General features: G+C 41.8%; 1 protein-coding gene across 1 annotated transcript in view; it reads left to right on the forward strand.

Moving 5' to 3' along the window:
- Positions 1-23,190, forward strand: part of LOC117351862 — a 279,785-nt gene that overhangs the window by 235,612 nt on the left and 20,983 nt on the right. Inside the window, exons 5-6 of the mRNA XM_033927710.1 lie at positions 3,652-3,707; positions 17,264-17,352. Of these exons, the coding sequence (XP_033783601.1) occupies positions 3,652-3,707; positions 17,264-17,352 (145 nt within the window). The remainder of the gene's footprint in view (positions 1-3,651; positions 3,708-17,263; positions 17,353-23,190) is intronic.

Genomic DNA, 23,190 nt, shown 5'->3' on the forward strand with positions numbered 1-23,190 from the left:
TGTACACCTTTCTTATTCTTTGGTGACCTTGGCATGTACCTCTTGTTCCCTGATAGGTTCTGCAAACCAAAATCATGATTAGCAAACATTTAGACTAGATACTCACGAGACAAAACATTAGAAAAATATTCATTCGTTCACTGGCTATTTCCATTTCACCCACTTTTATGTGTCATAAATAAAATTCCACTCTCATGAAAACCAGCAGCTCACCACTAGCTCTATCTTACAGAGAGTGAAAGTTAATATTCCAATACTGGGATAGGAAGGAGATGTTTAAAAACAGAAGGTCCTTAAGTGGCAGGGTTGTCTGCAAGATTGGATCGGCTTCTCTTCTTCTCTGAACATACTGTAGGAGCATTGTGTGCTCTGTACCGCTGTTCTGTCGTTCCCTGTAAGCGTTACAGTTCCTTCTGTGAACAGCAGCTGCTAATTTCTACAATGTTGCACTGATCCTGTATTATTCTTTAAATGCAATCAAGTACAAATTGAAAACAGATGCCCTGGTTTTCTCCTTCTTCCCTCCTCGCTCTCTCTTTATCCATTTCTAAGGGTCCCAGTTCAGATGGCAATGTCTGAAAGGCACCAAGAACCCTCACTGGCCCCAAGGCTAGAAAGAATCTCCACTGAAATGATTCCCAGTAGAGACACAGTAAGAACTACCAGAGTTTTAGCAGACAACATCCCTTCCTCCCTGACCTTGTAAACCTATAAGTTGCAGTGTTCTAATCATAGGATATACTGCATCCTTCCCACAAAGGGCTACCAGATGTCCAGGAAAACCCGAACATGTCCTTTTTTTAAGAGGATTGTCCGGGTGCCCGGAGGGATTTCCAAAATTCAGCTGTTTGTCCAGGTTTTGGAAGTCATTGAGCTCGGTGCTACATCTGGAGGCCCTCTGTGCACACTTGGATGTTGATGTGATGGTGTCATATGCACACCCATGCGTGTGACCTCATTGCGTCGATATCTACGCATGCAAAGAGGCCCTCCAGACCTTGGGGAAGGAGACAGAAAGTTTGGCTGGGGGCCGGACAAGGTGGAGCTGGAGGCAGGGTTGGAGGCAGAACAGTTCAGGTCCAGGTGTCCTCATTTTTAAAGAGAAAATCTGGCAATGCTATTCCCACAGTTTGAACCACACCAGGCAGGCAGGTCACATGGTAATTCCATAGAAAATGTCTGCCTCATGGATTCAGACTATACAAGGGAACATAAGAACATAAGAATTGCCGCTGCTGGGTCAAACCAGTGGTCCATCGTACCAAGCAGTCCGCTCATGCGGCGGCCTTCTGGTCAAAGACCAGCGCCCTAACTGAGACTAGCCCTACCTGCGTATGTTCTGGTTCAGCAGGAACTTGTCTAACTTTGTCTTGAATCCCTGGAGGGTGTTTTCCCCTACGACAGCCTCCGGAAGAGCGTTCCAGTTTTCTACCACTCTCTGGGTGAAGAAGAACTTCCTTATGTTTGTACGAAATCTATCCCCTTTCAACTTTAGAGAGGGCTGCAGGTAACATGGATGGTAACAGCTTAGAGGAAATATTGCTTCCTGGCATTGAGCAGATAACCCAGCCAGCCCTATGGATAGTAAACTCAAACATGCTACGGCCTGGATCTTGGAGGCTAGCCTAATTTCGTATGCTATTACTAACTCTGTGTCATAGCAAAAGAGTTTGAATAAACAGAAAATCAGATAATATGGGAACAAAACTCTTGGCAGAAACAATAAAAAAAATGTATCAGACAGTTTTATCGACAGAAATCAAATGTGATTGTTGTTACAACTACTGACCTAAAAGCTTCTCTTTCAGTAGCTATGAATGATTAATGTCCAATTTTTTTGACTGAGTGACCAGAAAGCTGGGTCAGGGGAGAGTGCTAGATGTGATGTACTTGGATTTCAACAAGGCTTTTGACATGACTCCACATTAATAACTAATAAATAAACGGAACCCTTTCTGGATGAGTGAGAGAGGACAAAGATAAACTGAGATCATGCTGAAGAAAGAGGCATTACCAGTGGTATGCCACCATCTTCAGTTCAATTCCTTGCAATATTTTTGTAAATGATATTGCAATAAGGCCATTGGGAATGGTTTGCCTTTTAGCAGGTGATACCAAATTCTGCAAGAGGGAGACCCCCGGTGGAAAGTGTGGGCAGCATGACAAGGAATCTAGCAAAGCTTGAGAAATGTTCTACAGTTTGGCAGCTAAGTTCATATTGAAAAAGTGCATGATGGTGCATTTGGGCTGGAGAAATTCAAGAGAATGGTAATGTTCAGCAAGTGAAGTTCTTCTGTGCATATAAAAAGGGGAGGACCTGGGGGACAATTTTAAAGTAACTAAAGACTTCATAAGATGTCATTAAAAGCCAGCAAGATGCTTGAGTGCTTAGGGAAAGGAATAGTCAGCAGGAAAAAGGACACAGTGCCTCTGGATAAATCTTTGGTGAGACTTTGTTTGGGCAGTTCTGGAGACCACACAGTCAAAAGGATGGAGCCAGTCCAAAAATGATTACTAAAGTGGCCAGCAATTTTCATCATAAAGTATAAGAGATAGACTTAAAGATCTACACGGGGACAAATTTTTCCCCATCCCTGAAAGTTCTTTCCCTGACCCTTCCCCATTCCTGCAAGCTCCATCCTCATCTGCATAAGCCTCAAACACTTTAAAATATGGTAAGTGTTTAAGGTTTGTAGGGTTAAGGCTGAGCTTATAGGACCATTCCTATAATATATAATATATATAATATAATATAATATAATATAATATAATATATAGGCAGGGACAGGACGGGGAAATTGAGATCCTGTGGGGACAAATTTGTCCCCTTTGTCATTCTCTAATCTAAATCTATATAGTCCAGGAAGTCAAGTGATATGATAGATACATTTAAGTACATCTCAGGTGTAAATGCTGGGACAAGGGGTATGACGGCAAAAGGGAGCAGCCTCAGGTATAATCTAAAGAAATATTTATTTACAAAAAAGGCAGTGGATGCGTAGAGCACCTGTGTGGTGGAGGCGGTATCGTCAAGGACCATATCAAAATTCAGGAACGTATAGGACAAGTACAAAGGAAGAAGGGATGGTAGAACTTGGGCTGTTGATATGGGTGGGGGGATTGTATAGGCCATAGAATCTTTTTATGCTGTCGTGTTTTTGCTTCCTATCCATATTTTAATTTCCTCCCATGCATCCATGTTTCTTGTCCAGCATAAATCAAAACAAGTCCCACTGCAGAGATGTAGGTTGCCCATTACGTTAGGAAACAAAGAGTAAAGAAATCATATCGGCAGTGGGGAAAGGGAGTCCAATTCAGTATTAACACCCACCTCATTTGGGGGACCCCTCCCCCAGCCTATATAAACTATAATTATTTCCCCCTGTTATTTATTTTTCCGTGTTATTCATTACCAATCAGATGTGTGTTTAATAAACTTAAATGTTTCTCCTTTAACAGGCCTGAACTTTTATCCTTTAATTCTGCTTTATCATTGTTAATCAAGTTCCATTCCATAATTTAGGTACCAGTGTAGGGCCTGTGGATGTTGCAGATAGAAACTGAGATGCAAGTGCTTTTTTGGAAATGAATTGAATTTGACTCCAAAATCCAGGGCAACCATCATTAAAAGCATTTTTCTTATTTTTGCAGGCACAACCTAACACCGACTGGCGTTTCTCTCAAGCACAGAGAGCTGGGACTAGTGGGTAAGTATTTTCTCCTTTAACATGTGTACATAAGTATGTGAAGGTACATTTTAGATAGCACATGGCAAGGGGACTTCGCAGGTCCAGGTTAGGACACAGAGAATTTCTTCAGCATTTTACATGAGGTAGTGGTATTTATTCAGAGGAAGAAGGGACTACTAGATCATATTTACAAAATATTGGGTTTGATAGTCAAAGCTATTTTTGCAGGAAGCAGGTGCAACTATCCAGATAAGTAGAGCTGACCAAGGTCAATTTTCAGCAGTATCCTTTGGAAAATGCTGAAAATTAGTACAGATCACTCCAGTGCTATCTGGATAGTGCCAGGGCAGTCTGGGTGCAAAGCAAGGATTTATACTGAGACTAGCAATATTAATTCCAGTATCCAGATTACTATCCAGGTAATTAGGACAGGAAAATGCTGCCCTAAGTTATCCAGATTCAAATACAGATAACAGCACTGAGTATTGCCATTATATGGATAACGGTGAATAGTCAGAGCCTTCCTTGATTCAGTGCCAATATCCAGATATCAGCCAGGGTATAAGTTTAAATAGTGTGTCTCACTTCTGGCTCACCACACAATTGTTTCCCACATATTCACCTTTATAGGACCCCCAGGGACCCCTGAAGAAGACTTTATGTCGAAACACGGACCGTGTTGGGTCCTGTATCTCTAGCGGACTAGGTCCTTTAAGGCTTTTAAGTGGATGATTTCAGTGTACCTTTGGAATGTTGACACTTTCAAATAAAGTCCATTTAGGAACCTCGTCACTCCACAGAGATTTTTTGGTTTTCTCTAGTGTTTGAAAGAAATGTCAACCACAGAGCTTATCATTCATTTTGTAAACCGCATAGTCGCCTTCGTGGATCTGTTGTGGTATATCAAGCATTGGAAATAAAATGAAAATGAGGAAGACAAATAAAAGAAAGCGAGAAGTACACTCTATCAAGAGTGTAAAGAGAAAGAAAGGAAACAGAGAGAGAATATTCCTTGGGAAACCCAGAGCCAAGAGAAATATGCATCTTTGGTTAGACTCTCTTCTTAAGTGAGACTGAAGCAAGTTCCAATGACTGAGAAAGCTGAGTGTCTGGGTTTATATAGGTCACAGGTGTCAAACTGAAGGCCGGTGGGCCGAATCCGGCCCACTTGGCCATTTTATGCGGCCCACAGTCCGATGCCCCCGGTGTTATCTTGTGGCCGGCTCCCTCCTCCTCATAGCCGCAGTGTGCACGAAGCCGCATGCAGAAGCTCCTTGCGCGTCCCACGCCTCATCCAGAAGCATTCCCTCTGACATTGCGAGAAGGCTTCCGGTTCAGGCACAGGACGCGCGAGGAGCCGCTGCACGCGGCTTCGTGCACACTGCGGCGGTGAGGAGGAGGGAGCCGGCCACAAGATAACTCCAGGGGCATCAGACCGCGGGCCAAATAAAACGGCCAGGTGGGAGCTGGTCAGAAGACCTACTTGAGGCACAGCATGGAAGAAGGGAGACAACAAAGGTAGGGGGTATGATTTTATTTTCAATTTAGTGATTGAATTGTGTCAATTTTGAGAATTCTAATCTGCTGTCTATATTTTGCACTGCTCAGGAAGAAATCCATTTGTTTCTATTTCTCTGGGGTTATACTGTATGCAGAATCTTGAATCTTAGGGTTTCTTTTTTATATATTAGTACTTTTAGTTTTTGGTCCCATATTTGCATAGGAGTTATCTATGTTCTGGTAGGAATGAATGTTGAGAAGCATAGAGTTTGCTTTCTCTAGTTTAATTTTGTGGTTAACCATTATGGCGGTCCAGAGGAGGGCGACGAAAATGATAGGAGGCTTGCGCCAGAAGACGTATGAGGAGAGACTGGAAGCCCTGAATATGTATACCCTAGAGGAAAGGAGAGACAGGGGAGATATGATTCAGACGTTCAAATACTTAAAGGGTATTAACGTAGAACAAAATCTTTTCCAGAGAAAGGAAAATGGTAAAACCAGAGGACATAATTTGAGGTTGAGGGGTGGTAGATTCAGGGGCAATGTTAGGAAATTCTACTTTACGGAGAGGGTGGTGGATGCCTGGAATGCGCTCCCGAGAGAGGTGGTGGAGAGGAAAACTGTGACTGAGTTCAAAGAAGCGTGGGATGAACACAGAAGATTTAGAATCAGAAAATAATATTAAAGATTGAACTAGGCCAGTTACTGGGCAGACTTGTACGGTCTGTGTCTGTGTATGGCCGTTTGGAGGAGGATGGGCAGGGGAGGGCTTCAATGGCTGGGAGGGTGTAGATGGGCTGGAGTAAGTCTTAACAGAGATTTCGGCAGTTGGAACCCAAGTACAGTACCGGGTAAAGCTTTGGATTCTTGCCCAGAAATAGCTAAGAAGAAAAAAAATAATAATAATAATTTAAATTGAATCAGGTTGGGCAGACTGGATGGACCATTCGGGTCTTTATCTGCCATCATCTACTATGTGCTAATAGGATTATATTGTGTGTGTGTATATGAAAAATGAATGGAAAAATGGTGTTATAATTAGTACTATTATGGGGACGGGGACTGGGATGGAGATTGGGCGGGGTCTGGCCCACGACTTAGCCTGTGTTTTGGATTTCAGCCCCTTAATGTGATTGAGTTTGACACCCCTGATATAGGTGATGAAAGGAAGAGGATGGTATAATCAATTTATTGAGGCCAAGTAGGATGAGTGGTATAGAATGAACAGGTAAACGGGAAAGCCAATATGAAGAACTTTGTGACATAGTAACATAGTAGATGATGGCAGATAAAGACCCGAATGGTCTATCCAGTTTGCCCAACCTGATTCAATTGAAATTTTTTTAATTTTTTCTTCTTAGCTATTTCTGGGCAAGAATCCAAAGCTCTACCCGGTACTGTGCTTGGGTTCCTACTGCCGAAATCTCCGTTAAAACCTACTCCCTCCCGGCCATTAAAGCCCTCCCCAGCCCATCCTCCACTAAATGGCCATATAATGTGGATAATGAATAGAATATTTAAATTAAATTCTAAAGGATATTGGGAACCAATGCAGCTGTTTGAACATGTAAGTAAGCTAGCTGCTGTATTTTTGGAGTTACAATTTCTGAATGGAGGAAGGGGTTAAGGTTAATATAAAGAGAGTTGCAGTAGTAAATGTAGCTTAAAATTGGGGCAAAAACCAATGGTCCCGATATTCAAAATAATTTAACCAGGCAGGCATCCCTGATTAATTAATGGTGCTGAATTTCATCTCTGACTGCCCTGGTGTCCAGTGCAGAGTTAGGGTTGACTCAAAATTTCTGTGGGTACTAGAGATTTCAGTGTGGGTATCCCGATATTTAAACGGTCCTACTTGCCCAGTTAGCTAACAATTCTAACTTCATCTGGTTATCTATGAGGGTATGACACAAATTATTGGCTGTGCCCACATAACTTCCAGGCATTGTGATCCATGACCTGGCACTGGATATCTGGTTCTAATCTATCCATCAGCGCTCAGTGTTAAAAAAACACTCACCATTGCCGGCTGGATATTGTCCTGAAAAATTTTGGTCTGATATTCAAACTAATTTAAATGACCAGGAGAGGCTCCTTGCTGTTTAAATCATCTGACCAGGGCTAACCAGCAATTTTCAGTAACAGGTAACCAGATAGTACTGCTAAAAATGCTCAGTTGGTGCTCAAGCTGAAACTGGCGAGGGCATAATTTGAGGTTGAGGCTTAAGAGAAATGTTAGGAAATTCTTCTTTATGGAGAGGGTAGCTGATGCCTGGAATGCTTTCCCGAGGGAGGTGATAGAAAGGAAAACGGTGACAGAGTTCAGAAAAGCATGGGATGAACACCGAGGATCTCTAATCAGAAAATAATGGGTATATATTGAAGAACTAAGGCCAGTACTGGGCAGACTTGTATGGTCTGTGTCCCATTCAGTTGAGGATGGGCTGGGGAGGGCTTCGATGGATGAAATAGTTTAGATGGGCTAGAGCAGTGGTCTCAAACTCGTGACCTGGAAGCCACATGCGGTCCGCCAGGTACATTTTGAAGCCATCGGTATGTTTATCATAATCACAAAAGTAAAATAAAACAGTTTTTTGATCATATGTCTCTTTAGCTATAAATTACAATATTATTATTAAGACTTGACCAAAAGGAAAGATTTATAAATTATAGAGTTTTACCTCATGCAAAATTGTCATTTCTGTAATAAAACATTAACTATTTTTTCTGAGGCCCTCCAAGTACCTACAAATCCAAAATGTGGCCCTGCAAAGGGTTTGAGTTTGAGACCACTGGGCTAGAGTGAGCTTTGACGGAGTCTCCAATAGATGGAACCAAAGCACAAGTACCAGGCAGAGCTCTGGGTTTCTGGTCCAGAAATCTCTTAAGAAAAAGGACAATTTAATTTAAACCGTGAATTTATAGAGTGAGTACGGTTGAGCAGATTGGACGGACCACTTGGGTCTTTATTTGCCCTCATTGATTATGTTACTAAGAGTGCCTGCAATATGAGAATTAAAAGTCAGAGAAGAACCATGCCTGACCTTAACAGTCTAAATGCATACCTGCTGGCTTTTTCCATGGCATGAAACTAAAAACCCCTTCAAATCCAAAGTGATGTGGGTTTTTATGTCATTCTCCTCTTCCTACTCCTTAACAATATGTTAATAAAATCCCTGTGCCTAGTGGTCTTAGCCTGAGGCTTCTAGAAATTCCTCCACTCAGCGCTGCTATTGTTTCAAATGGAATTGCTTCAGAGTCTGGTATAATCTCCATTCACTGATCCAATCGCTTGTAAACTACTTTCTACACCACCTGGTTTCAAAACTACTTCAGTCATAGTTCATCTCAGTGTGGTTAGTGTTTTTCATCCACCATTGGACAGAAAGCCATTGTTTGTCCATCCTTTGGTTTCTAGATTCATGAAACTTCTTTACCATACCAAGCTGCCTCTTAAGCCTCCTCCGCTGACTCAGGACTTTAATGTTATACTTTCCACTCTGATGAAGCCTCCATTTGAACCACTCTCGACTTCCGCTTTAAGCATCTCACTTGGAAAGTAATATTCCTCATATCTCTCATGTCTGAATGCGTCTGAGTCAGTGAACCTTTTACAACATTCTACCATGATGAGATGAAGGTCTAATCTAATCTTCAGTTTATATACCGGGTCATCTCCCAAAGGGGCTCGATTCGGTGTACAGTTGATTAAATTAGAATAACATAAGAGCAAGCCTATAAAGGGGAGGTTGAGAGTTCGATCCCAGCCTGCTCCATGTGACTTAACACTCCAGGTACCACAGTTAGATTTTGAGCCTGTGGGATACATAGGGAAACACCAGACGAAGTAAGGAGTGGTCTAGTGGTAGAGCTGCCTTTGCACCTAGAGGCTGTGGGATCAAATCCCAGGGCTGTTCCTTGTGACCCTGGGCAAGTTACTTAATCCTCCATTGCCCCCAGATATACAGTATGTAAACTGCATTGCGTGTGGTTGTGTAACTACAAAAAGGCAGTATACAAGTCCCAATCCCCCTAAGAGTACATGATTACTATTCAATGAATTGTAAACCGCTTTGGGTGAATCTCTTCATGAAAAGGCAATTAATAAATCTAAAATAATAAATTTAAATAGATTTAGAGGTCTGGGACATACTCCATATGTTGTGGTTTGGTAGAATCCATGCTGTAATCATTAATATCTTTCCAAGGTTGACTTAATTGTTCAGACTCTTGAAAAAATATTGCTTTACTGTATATTCAGAAAATATCACTGGGATTCATTTGAATGAAACAACTGCCCATAGCTTTTTGAAGCTAAGGTGGATAGAGGTTTAGGGGTTCCTAACTTGCATTGGTATTTTAAAGTATATCAGTTGAGGGGTTTTGTAGACTGAGATAGAACAATTGAGGGCAGGTCAAATAAGGGGAGGATTCTTCCCATAGATTTCCCCAATTCAGAATTCATTTAATCTAATATAATCCTCAATTTCTTTATCGCACTATACCTTCCAAGGTTCAAGGTGATTTACAATTATATGAAACCCAATACATCAATTTGGTGAATTAGATTAAACAAGTAATACGAGGGGCTACCCATAAGTTTGGGGAATGTGAACAGCATGTGCAAACTAGATATGGTATGCTCTTCCGCTGCTAGAGGTGTCTAGCAGTATGCTTTGTGAATCAGTGTGCCAATAGGCGTGCAGCTGAATGGTTGCGTTGTTTTGTTCTGTGCGATTTTGTAAGGTTGAGTTTTAGTGACTCGGCAGATTTCGATATAATGGATTTTACTGAGCATCAAATTTTGTTTCAAACTTTAAAAAACTTCTGCAGAACCCCATCATATGCTCAAAGAAGCCTTTGGAGATAATGCTATGTGCCAAAGCAAAACCTTTCTTTGGCACAAACGCTTCAAGGACAGACGAACATCTGTCCATGACAATGACCGCTCCAGACGACAACAAGCACAACACCAGAAACCGCAGCAAAGGTTTGTGAGACTATCCTTGCAGATCGTAGGCAAACTATCCATGATGTTTGTGAGATAGTAGGACAGTCATATGGGTCAGTTCAATGAATTTTGTCGGACGAATTGAACATGGGACATATTTCTGCAAAATTTGTGCCAAGACTGCTAACCAGTGAACAGAAGGCCCATCGCATTTCTGTCTGTTCAGAACTTCCAGAAACATAACAGTGATTACGCACCCTCCCTGTTCGCCTGACCTTGCCCCCTGCGATTTTTTCCTATTCCCCAAAATGAAATTACGACTGAAAGGGCGCCATTTTAACACGATTGAAGAGATCCAGGCAGAATCGCAGGAGGTCCTCAAGACATTTACCCAAGATGACTTCCATAGATGCACGGACTCATGGGAAAAAACGCAATCACTGTATACATTCTCAAGGGGACTACTTCGAAGAAGACGGTGGAAACTAGGAGTTTTGATAAGCAATTTTTTTTTTTTACAGTTGAATTCCCTGAACTTTTAGGTAGTACCTCGTATATCAAATCGATAAAATTTATCAAATAAAAACAGTTTTCAGTTTCTTATGAAATCCTGTGTAGCCTGTTTCTATTCACGGGTAAACTATTCCAAACAGAAGTTGCTAGGTAAGTACACACTGAGTGAAACTGACGTATATTTTGTTACTTTCCTATTAAGATTTCCATTCACAAAAGTATCATGTATTTTTTAACGAGGAAAAAAAATGAATAAGAAAAGAGATTAATTCATTTGAACTTCTGATTCATGTGCAGGCCTTCAATGGTAACCAATTAAGTTTATAATAAAATTCTGATATACTAATGTACTTTTTTTTATAGCCTAAAAATCATGCTGACAGCAGTATTTTGTATCAGAAGATCCTGACCATATCCAGGGATTGCATTATTTTGTTAGGGTTTATGACACAGATAACTTGGGTTGTTTTGTGTAGGCGTATGATTATGCATATGGTTTGGAGAGAAGATTGGCTGTATCTGGTGTTGTAGTCTTGAAATTGCAGGTTCTGGTATGGGTGTCTCTTTCCCGGTTTGTAAGGAGCTTGGTCATCTATAGGAGAGGTGTCTTGTGTGCTGTTTGGCTTCTGGTGGTCGTACCCTGTTGTTTAAGGGGAGGGGAGGCAAGGTATTTTTCAAATAGATAGATGGCATTTACAAAAGTTTTGATAGGAGGGATGTTCCTTAATTTTGCTAGTAAAGAATTCCACCATTTTGATGCTAGGTAAGAAAGTTGTAGAGTGGGAAATTTGTAGAGTGAATAGTTTTGCATTTGATTCCTCTAGGATTTGGGAATCTTATTCTCATATTGTTGCTGATCAGGTTATACTTGTATTTGGGTAGTATTTCAATTAATTAAGAACATAACAAGAACATAAAGAGTGTGGCGCAGTGGTTAAAACTACAGCCTCAGCATCCTGAGGTTGTGGGTGTTTGAACCCACAACTGATCCTTGCGACCCTTGGCAAATCGCCCCATTACCCCAGGCACATTAGATAGATTGTGAGCCCGCTGGGACAGACAGTACCTGAATAAATGCATGTAAACCGTCTGAGCTCCCTTGGGAGAACGGTATAGAAAATTGAATAAATAAATTATGGAATCAACTCCCTCCTGTTTGGAGGGTGCAGTTTTTTGTGATTTATTTTGGGCATCCTTTTCTTTAATTTTTTTGACATCAACTTCCTCCTGCCATTAGGGCAATTGATAACCTACTGACCTTCCGGAAAGCAGTAAAAATTCTTCTATTCATGGACCGGATCAATTCTGGTCTCAAACTTTGACAGACCTTACCTCAGAACACCTGTGCCTGCTAACCAGTTCTTCTACCGTTCACTGCAGATATGTTAATACCCATTCATGACTCAATGATTTATTTTCTTAGATTCTGCAAAGCATGTGTTCTAAGTCACATCTTCTATAAGTTGTAAGTTATTGATTCTATAGCTTTGTGTTTTGATCCTGTAGCATGTTATCGACTCTGTAATGTACGTATCTCTGTTCCTGAAAACTCTGTGTATGTATCCTTGTAACCCGTTCTGGGCTCCTGGGGAGAACAGGCTATAAAAATGAATAAATAAATAAATAAATAAGAAACATAGAAACATAGAAATAGACGGCAGATAAGGGCCACGGCCCATCTAGTCTGCCCACCTTAATGTCCCTCCCCTACCTTTGCCCTGTGAATAGATCCCATGTGCCGATCCCATTTGGCCTTAAAATCAGGCACGCTGCTGGCCTCAATCACCTGTAGTGGAAGACTATTCCAGCGATCAACCACTCTTTCAGTGAAAAAGAATTTCCTGGTGTCACCTCGTAGTTTCCCGCCCCTGATTTTCAACGGATGCCCTCTTGTTGTCGTGGGACCCTTGAAAAAGAAGATATCTTCCTCCGTCTCGATGCGGCCCGTAAGATACTTGAACGTCTCGATCATGTCCCCCCTCTCTCTGCGCTCCTCGAGCGAGTATAGCTGTAATTTGTCAAGCCGTTTTTCGTATGGTAGATCCTTGAGTCCCGAGACCATCCGGGTGGCCATTCTTTGCACCGACTCCAGTCTCAGCACATCCTTGCGATAATGCGGCCTCCAGAATTGCACACAGTATTCCAGGTGGGGCCTCACCATGGATCTATACAATGGCATAATGACTTCCGCCTTACGACTGACGAAACCCCTTCGTATGCAGCCCATGATTTGTCTTGCCTTGGACGAAGCCTGCTCCACTTGATTGGCAGACTTCATGTACTCACTACTACTATTAATTATTTCTATAGCGTTACCAGACGTATGCAGCACTATACAGAGTCATGAATGAGACAGTCCCTGCTCGAAAGAGCTTACAATCTAAACAGACAAGACAGACAAACAGAATGCCAAGGTGGGGGATATATTTAGGGGGGATGGTTGATCTGATGGCTAGGGTGGTAAGCAGTGGGCAGTGGGGAGTAGGATTATGGATTGAAGGTTATATAAAAAATGTGGATTTTCAGTCGACTTTTAAATAAAGGGAAAGGGTATGACAGACGAACTCAGGTAGTTTATTCCAGGCATACAGGGCAGCTAGATGAAAAGAACAAAGTCTGGAATTGTCAGTGGAGGCGAAGGGAACATATAAAAGCAGCTTATCTGAGAATGGAGAGATAAGAGAGGTGAGATAACTAAGGGACTGTAACATAAACACACATGTAGGTTAGTAATAGGAGTTTCAACTCTATGTGAAGGCAGATAGGGAGCCAGTGAAGTGATTTGAGGAGAGGGGTAAGTGTAGTGAGGTTGGCAGAAGATAAGTTGTACAGCTGTGTTTTGCACCAATTGCAGGGGGAGAGGTGGTTCTGCAGGAGTCATGTTAGAAGTAAATTGCAGTACTCATGAGGTTATGAAAGTGTGGACAAGGGTTCGCGTAGTGTACTCAGAGAAGAAGGGGCAAATTTTGATAATGTTGTAGAGATAGAAGTTTGTACCACACCAGGTTGACACGTAAACTATTAGCCTAAGTGGAGGAAAAGATCTCAGATACATCACAATGGGAACATATATCGTTCTCCCATGTGATGGTGATGGGTCTCTTTCATTGATCGAAAAACCTCCACCCTACTCTAATCTAATCTAATCTAATCTAAATCTTGGGTTTATATACCGCATCATCTCCGCAGATGGAGCTCGACACGGTTTACATGGTTAGGGAAGGAACAGAACTCCAGTGGAATTATATAAGTATGAGAGAAGAGAGGTTGGTGTGAGAGTGCCAGGAGCGGGACGGGGTTACGTTCTGGAGAAGAGCCAGGTCTTCAGATGCTTATGGAATGGTAGAAGGGGGCTCAAATTGCGGAGAGGGGAAGGGAGACTGTTCCAGAGCTGAGTGATTCTGAAAGGGAGGGAAGAGCCAAGATTGCCAGTCTATTTTTCTTATTTTTTTAGCAATTTTTCTCCTGTAGTTAAATACTTTTTAACTTATTGTTATTTAAATAATATCAAACAGGTTGAAAAGGTTACAGCGAAAGCTAGAAGGATTCTAGGTTGCATAGGGAAAGGTATGGCCAGTAGGAAAAAGGAGGTATTGATGCCTCTGTATAAGACTCTGGTGAGACCTCATTTAGAATACTGTGTACAATTCTAAAGGCCGCATCTTCAAAAAGATATAAAAAGGACGGAGTTGGTCCAAAGTAACGCTACTAAAATGGTGTGTGGTCTTCATGATAAGGCGTATGGGGACAGACTTAAAGATCTCAATCTGTATACTTGGAGGAAAGGCGGGAGAGGGGAGATATGATAGAGTCGTTTAAATCAAAAATTCCAAAAATGTCACTCACCAACAGTGGGCTACCTCTCTAAGATCTAACACTGAAGACCTAAACAGGTGGAGAAAAAGCCTCAAAAACCTTTTATCATGCAACAATCATTGATGATTTACAGCTAGCATTCTTTTTCTTATCATAGGCAAAAAAAAACTCACACCCACAGCACAATGTTAAAAGATGTAAAGGGGGAAACCCCACTACTGTGCACAATGGCGAAACGGGACCTGTTGAGCATTGAAAGAAGAGAGGAAGAATTGAACCTCCAATTGGATGTTGCACATTGCCAGAACAAATAAAAGAACTCAAAGCATGTACATTTTTGATCATGGATATAAAGTGCTTTATTTAACTCCCCAGTGTTTGCATGAAATTTATCCAAAGTACTCACCAAGCCATTTGAGGGTTTGAGGGGATGTGATGCCTCATATTTGGTGGCATTTCCCAATCATAATGACTTTTGGGCAATATCATAAAATGTTAGCTATTAAAGCTACTATACAGGATAGATAGATGCACACACACACACACACACACACACACACTGTGAACTGAACCCCCCCCCCCCCAATGTGTTTTTTTTTTTGTCATATTTTTCACAGAACTAAGCTGATTCTTATGAAATTTAGTGTGCCATGTCCTGAATAAAATTGATGTAAAATATTGCAAATATTTCCCGCCACACCAAAACACTAGCTTGTGAAAATGAATTGTTTCTATGGGACACCTGCAGAAGCAGACGACAGTCTCTGTATCAAAATGGTTTTCACTAGCAGAAGACCAAATTCTGATAAAGAACTTGGTACTGCTAAAAGGTTACAACGGTCAATGATTGTTGAAAGAGTTCCCACAGAAGGGTTGGAACAAAAATGGCCTTGATGCTCTGCTGCGCAAGATCTGAGCACTGGGCACTGTGGATCGTAAGCCAGGCAGCAGATGACCATACTCGATTCACACACAAGAGCACATTGATGTACGCTATCTTGTACTGTGCCAGGATGATGCACCACGAACACACTGAACAACTCACCAAATAGCCAGTCAACTGTGATTAAGATAACTCATGACGATCTGAAATTAAAGTGTCTTAAAAAGCATCTTGCCCAAAAGTTAACTTTAAAAACAAAGACACACATCTTAAATGGTGTAAGCAGCTTATTACCAAATACCCGGAGCACAGCGTCAGCTTCATCTGGTCTACAGGTGAAAAGATATTTATAGTAGCTCCACCGATTAATACACAGAATGATCGTCTATATGTGCCTTCAACAACACTGAAGCACGAGGTTAATGCCAAATGCCTACTATGGACCCGCCCAACCTTCAGCCAATCAGTCATGGTGTCAGTCACAGATCTTTTATTCATCAATCCTGGGGTTGAGATCAACGGCGCATGCTACTGGGATGCCTCCTTGATGCAGAAGCTTTTGCCAGCGATCCTGTACATGTCAGGAGATTACTTTATCTTCTAACAGGACAATGCCCCAGCACATTGGGCAAAGGCCACCATAGAACTGCTACATTGGGAGATCCCAGACTTCATTGGTCCAGACCTCTGGTCTGTGAATTCACCAGACCTAAACCCAGTTGACTACCATGTCTTGGGGCTTATACATGAATGCGTCTATCAGACAACAATATCTGACATCGAAGACCTTAAACAGCACTTCATCTCTGTTTGGGCTGAGCTGAAGCAGAGTGTCATTGACAAGTCCATAGATCAGTGGAGGCCAAGGCTGGGGGATGTGCCTTCGAGCAAAAGGAACGGTTTCAAATATCTGCTTAATTGAAACATTACGCTTTGACTTCACATTTTTCTACAAGATATGCACTAAACTTTTTGATGCGTTTTTATTCAGTTCACAATTCATTTTCACAAGGTAATGTTGTGGTGCGGTGGGAAATATTTACATTTTACATCAACTTCATTCAGGACACGACGCACTAGATTTCATAAGAATCAGCCAAGTTCTGGTGTGGCTTTTTTTATGTTACAGTGCATATATATCTCCCTTCTTCCAGCTATAACATGCACAGTTTATTGGTATGCATCTAGAGATCTGGGAACATATATATATATATATACGCACATACATGCATACTGATACACACACACACACACACGTAAGATTGAATGGTCCATTCCCAGATCTCTAGAAGCATGCTAATAAACTGTGCACGTTATAGCTGGAAGAAGGGAGATGGACAATTTTGCCAAAAGAGGAATTTCAGCTGTAGATATTAATTTTGTCCTTTTATCCCATGTCTTTCTCTCTTGCTCCTGAGTAGGAGCCAAAAGCCTCTCTACATGGGGTCATGTTATTAGTCAAGATGCTTGCTTCCTTGCATTGTGCTGTGGGAGTCGGGGGGAGGTTAGTGCATCTAGCCAAGATCTGGCAGACTGGGGACAGCAGGTGTAACCTGTGATGAGCTCCCCAGGTCAGGATGGTCCAGTTAACGGAGATTAGCTGTTTATTCAATCCCCTACAGTGTGTACCTTATGTCACTATGAAGTACATTTTGATTTGTAGTTTGAAAATGTTAAATAAGAATTTAAAGTTAAGAAAGAAGAGAGAATTGGCAAGAGCTGGGAATGGTTAGTTCCCATGATTTAAAAAAAAATGTGTATTTTAACAAAGAATCAAATGAAAATTAACAGTCTGTTCCCAAAGAAATCTTCTCAAAATAGCATGATGCCTATAGTAAAATATATAGTTGCATATGACAAACATAGTTGCTACATATTTATCTTTTTGTATGTGTGTTTTGTTTTCTTTAGTTCTCAAAATACAGAAGAAGGTGGGGTTTGGCCAAACAACCAGATCGAGACGGAGAGACTTCAAGCAATGATCTTAGCATCAGCAAATGGTTTGTTGATAAGTGTTTTCAAAACTTGGTGCAACTTTCTCTACTGGTGTGAGAGAGAATCATAATGAGGAGTTTTCAAGATTTATCAAAAGCAGACTTGCCAGCCTTCACTCAAATTTACCAACTTGTAAAGCTTGATGGACTGTTCAAGGTAGCAGTTCTAAAAGAGTGTGGGGGTTACTCATTCGTGGAAAGCAGGTGCCCAGCAATATAGCACTTAATTTTATGCAACAATGCCCTAATTCTATTTTTAAAATCACTACAAATTGGGCACACAAATTTGGGTGCAAAATTTGTCACCTTCCCACAGATAGCCACGGGAAACCATCCCCATGTCATTCTTTAAGGAGAGCGGGAAGAATCACAGTATGAATGGGCACAACCACTGACCCTCAAGCCTTGCATTGAAGAATACTGGTATAGAAGGGCTGAGGCTGAGATAGACACTAAAGAATGTTGGAAGCAGGATACTGGGCTTGATGGACCTTCGGTCTCTCCCAATATGGCAATTCTTATGTTCTTATTTGAGCCAAGGATAATCAAGCCATTGTGACATCACTGATGAGGTTGGTTCTTAGGCATTGGTGGCTGAGGCATTATGACATCACAATCTGAACTCTGAAATGTTGCTACTATTTGGGTTTCTGCCAGGTAGAGAATGACACAGGGACTCTTGGATATAACATATATCTACGTACTGTTGTTTTAAAAATAATAGTGTTTTCTTTCTTTTTATAGGATGGTTGAGGCCATTAACATTTAACGAAAAAATTTAAGCTCCATTAAGATATTTATTTACTGAACATGTGAACCTAATCCAATACTTCATCTTATTATAATTTTCCTGTTCATAACTCATTTCCCTTAAATTTTTGAATCAGAAAAACATATTTTTGTTTCAAAAATTGCCATTTTCTAGACGTTTTTGTGCTCACTGCATCTGTCTTTTGGTACCGTTTTCAAAAAATAAATCCCAGGGAAAATGTACAAAAGTAAGCCACACAAATATCCCAGCAGAGCAATGGAGTATCCTAGGGGGCACCACAGTACACTTCATATAAAAGGTCCCAGGTACAACTCTCCCCATAACCTCCCTTATATTGCATGGTGATCCCATCGAGCATAGTAAATAATGTATTTTACCCAACTGTACACCTCTACAATACCCTTTAAGCCTGCAGGTGTCACCTATATGTAGGTACAGTAGGTATTTTGTGGGTTTTGGAAGGCTCATAGTTTACATTAGAGAGTTGTGAAAGGGACATACATCAAACCCATCCCCAGTAGAATCAAAACCGTCCTCGTCTGTCCCCGCTAGGAGTCAAATCCATCCCCGCCTGGCCCTATAAACTTCAGAAGAAGTTATTTCATTTAATTATGCTACTGGATTAAAGGCTCTGGTAGGACCCATTTACAAATAAGCAAATACACTTTATTCATTTGGAAATATTAATTGGGAAGAATACTTACTTTGTAAACGGGTTTCTACCAGAGCCTCTAATGTAAATATAAAATATAAATACTCAGCTGATGAGAACCCCCAAGCTGTCAGCTGAGGACTTCCTCTGCAGTTGGCCGGGGGTCCTTTTTGCCAAGCTTGACAGGCAGCAGTAGTGTCCCTGAGTCACAGATGTTGGCACCTCAGTGGCTCATGGATGCTGCCAGCGACTGCTGTAGAGGAGATCCTCTGCTGGCGGTGCTTGGGTATCCCCACCAGCCAAAGCATGGATCAGCAAGTACTTCAACACTGTAGAAATGCATTTCCTTTTCTTTTGAACACAATACAAAGACATCTGCTATATACATTTCCCAAATCTAACATATTTTAGTCAATAAATTCCATTTTTTATCTTTGTTGCCTGGAGATTTATTTTTCCATCAAGTTGGTCCCAGTTTCTTTTTTTAGCTTTCCGCTTTTTTTCGCTTTCAAGTCTTCTGTAAATTATTCTGTTGCTGTACATTGGTTCCTCCTACCATGATCCAGCATTTATCCCTCTCTCATCCCCCGGACTATGTGCAGCATATTTCGCCCCTGCTCACCAGCCCCATGCCCAACATTTCTCCTCATATCACCCCTCTCCAGCACCATGCCGCATCTCTCCCTCCGTTCCCATCACCACTATATCCAACATTCCTCCCTCTTGTATCCCTTTCAATCTGTCCCACTGTTCCCTTTTCACCACAACATTTCTCCCTCTCATCTTTCTCTTCCCTCTCATCTGTACCTTACTCCCTCTCTTTCCCTCACTGACACACCTACAACCAATTCTCCCTTTCTATTCCCTCCCCTACTTCAGCATCTCTTTCCCTCCCTTCCTCCATCCTCTCTCCCAAATTCATGCCTTGTGTCCAAAAATGCACTCCATCCCCACTTCTGTGTTCCGCATTTACCTCCCACACATCTCTCCCTGCACTCCACAGCCCCCTCCCCCCAGCCAGCATCCCTCCTCCTTTCCTGGTCCTCTTATCTTTCTTTCCTTCCACTGGGTCCGCTCCATCCTTCTTTCCTTCCCATCCCCCACCCTCGTTATCTCCGTCTGGCGCTCGCAGTGAGATCCCCCCAAGCTCCTCCCGAGCTCTTCTTCCACCTTCCGGTGACACCACTTCCTGTTTCCAGCAGAGCATGGCAGAGGTAAGTCTCTGCTCCAATGCAATCGCTGCGACCGCCAGAGCGAGGGGGACAGAAAGCAGCACCCAGGTAACGCGGCCAGAGGATGGGGAGGGGGAATGCGCTCGGTCTCTTTGCTGCACCCACTGGATGGGGGAGGAGTGGACTGAAAAGGACTAGAGCTCCGGCTTACTCGCCTGCACGTGACTGACGCAAAGCCTTCCCTCTGATGTCAGCTCTGACATCAAGGGAAGACTTCCGGTCGACTACATGTGCATGCTGCAGGCAGGAAAAGACGAGCCTCTCGGCTCAAGCTGCCTATAACACCATGGGATCCCTGAGACCATGAGGGTGGTCCCCAAGGGATCCCCGCAACCTGAGGGGGCATCCCCATGGGATTCCCGCGACTCGAAGGGGAAACCCACTGGATTCTCGCCATCCCTGTTCCCATGCAGCTCTCTACTTTACACCAGTTAGAATGGGATATTGGCTTTTTCCATAGTCCACTGCACCACCCATTACGCTAGTCCATGGAACTGCTGTTTTAAGAGGAATGGCCATTATATCTGCTGCTATCATGGGCTCTACTATATACTTATAGCCACACAGAAATGATATTCATCTATAATCGTATTATCAGTAACAGATGCCTTTTACCATTCAATTTTCTCAAAAACGGAGAAAGAGACCTCAGTGTTTCTCCAGAGTAATCTGGGGAAACTTTCTATGGCAAGTACTTCGTTGCCATAGAGAAATACATGCTCGGTCTCACAAAACTCCGTGCTAAAGACCACTAATATTCTTATTAGGTGCTTCTCTTAAATCAATGTTAAATATATTATAAATTTAAATATAAGCACTCATTTTAGGCACTTATCTTGTCAGTCTTGTCTGATAATACTACAAAATCACCGCAGGTTGCAGTCAAAAACCTAGTGTAGATTCACTGCACTTAGGAGATAGGATTAGATATCATTCAAATACTTCATATAGATATATACTGTCATTTTTAACTCTTGGGTTGGGGGGGGTTGTTGGAAAGGGTCAGAAACCATTGAGGGATTAAAGGGGATCCGGTCAGTTTGCATACCTTTTTAGCACTCAGTCATTCTTGAAACAGATCAGGACAAAAATGTCCAAATCATAATCCATCCCTAGACCCACCCAAAACATACCTTCAACACAAATGTCCATCTGCCACTTTGTTAAGTTTTGGGGACATTTTTCTCTTTTGAAAGTGAGTCCCATAGGCACCTATTTGTCTTTATAAAACAGGCTAAAAATACAGTGGTATCTTGGATTACGAGCATAATCCGTTCCAGGAGCATGCTCGTAATCCAAAATGCTCGTATAGCAAAGCAAGTTTCCCCATAGGAAGTAAGGGAAACTTACTTTGATATGTTTCCACCCCCACCTTCCCCCCCCCCGAGGCCAGCAGTGTTGCTCCCCCCCCCCACAAGAACCGGCATTGTTCCCCCCGAAGGCCCCCCTCGCGAACCGGCACCCTCCCCCCCGCGATCCAGCAACCCCCGCTGCGACCTGAGATCCCCCAACCCACCCGAACCCTCTTCTTACTTCCAGTGTAGCCTCCGCATCGGCACCAGCATGTCCTGTGCCCGAAAATCTGCTTCCTGTGCCGGGCCTTGAGCATGTGCGCATGCTCAAGGCCCGGCACAGGAAGCAGATTTTCGGGCACAGGACATGCTGGTGCCGATGCGGAGGCTACACTGGAAGTAAGAAGAGTATTCGGGTGGGTTGGGGGATCTCAGGTTGCGGCTGGGGGGTGCCCGATGGCGGTGGGGGGGTGCCGGATCGTGGGGGGGAAGGTGCCGGTTCGCGGGGGGGGGGGTACCACTGTACTTTAGCAACAAAAATAACATGGGAGCATATTAATGTTTAGTGCAGGTTCTAATTCCCTTAGCGTGCATTACTTGCCACAGGGCACATAGGAATAGAATGAATCCTGCAACAGATTGTGTGCATTAACCTTTAGTCCATGACCCCCTTAATCTGTTTGTAAATGTTAGAGCTAATGTTCCAGAAAGGGCTTAACTTCACCAACACTTTTGTCTTGAATCTTCATGCAGGTTCTTACAAGTTAAAATGCAACAATAAGTCCACGCATTAGAGTTCAGCATTAGGGAACAACTAAATCTAAAGCAATTCAAAGCAGGAGGAACCTCCAACCGCAGAAATGTTGACAAAATAATATTTATTTAATTCATTTTCTATCCTGTTTTCACCAGAGAGCTCAGAACGGGTTACGTAATATACAATTAACAGGTTACAATTTACCAGTTACCGTACAAGTTTTTGATACACGTTTTTATCCTAACTCGATACATACTAGGGATCTAATACCAATATATATATATATAATATACAGGTTACAGGTTACATTTGCCATAATTACTGCTCAAGATGTTTCAATGTAAGTTTCATCCTAATGTGACATATAACAAGGATCAAGTACCAATATACATTTCTTTTTGATCCATTGGTCTTGGTGGGAGAGTTAGGTGCTTTATATGGATTTATTTGCTTTATATGCATCTCTCTAAACCTGTTTTCTTAACTAAAGAGACAGTTTAGGTGTATTTTCTTGCTAGAAAATTCTAACCATGTAATAAGATAGGTTTATAAATATCCTCCAAAAAGTCGTGAAACACACAAAAAAACCTTTAAAAAGGCTAAATCGCAAGTAGGAAAGGATTCTAATAAGAGCTCAAGGAGAGTATAGAAAGGGTCTCAAGCACTCACGGCTAAAAGCTCGATATGTCTTACAAGCTGATAACCATAGGGTGAGCTATCATCGATCTTTTATTCACTGCTCCAGTATACGCTCCATATTATCAGAAACCCACTATAGATAGTTTTTATCTCAAAAATTTTTAATTTTAATTTTAATAATTCTATGAAAATCTATAACTTATAATTCTAAAATAGAACTGTCGGAGTTTATAACTTCCATATATAGATCTTAAACTACTTAGCTTCAATAGCAAGGTATCATGGTGGCTACGGAAGATCTCCGTTTCGCTCTCATTAATTTGGAGAGAGCTTCATCAGGAAAAGAGCCGACATTCTCACTACAAAATGAAAGAAACATAGAAATAAGAATAATTATAAAAATAATTATTTAAAACTCAAGCTTCTAAAGTAGAAACTATCAAAAATAATTTTATCTACTTGTATACTAGAAAGCCTAATGGCAGAATTATTGGGAGTAC

Source organism: Geotrypetes seraphini, chromosome 18 (assembly GCF_902459505.1).
Source record: "Geotrypetes seraphini chromosome 18, aGeoSer1.1, whole genome shotgun sequence".
In the NCBI taxonomy this organism is placed as follows: domain Eukaryota; kingdom Metazoa; phylum Chordata; class Amphibia; order Gymnophiona; family Dermophiidae; genus Geotrypetes; species Geotrypetes seraphini.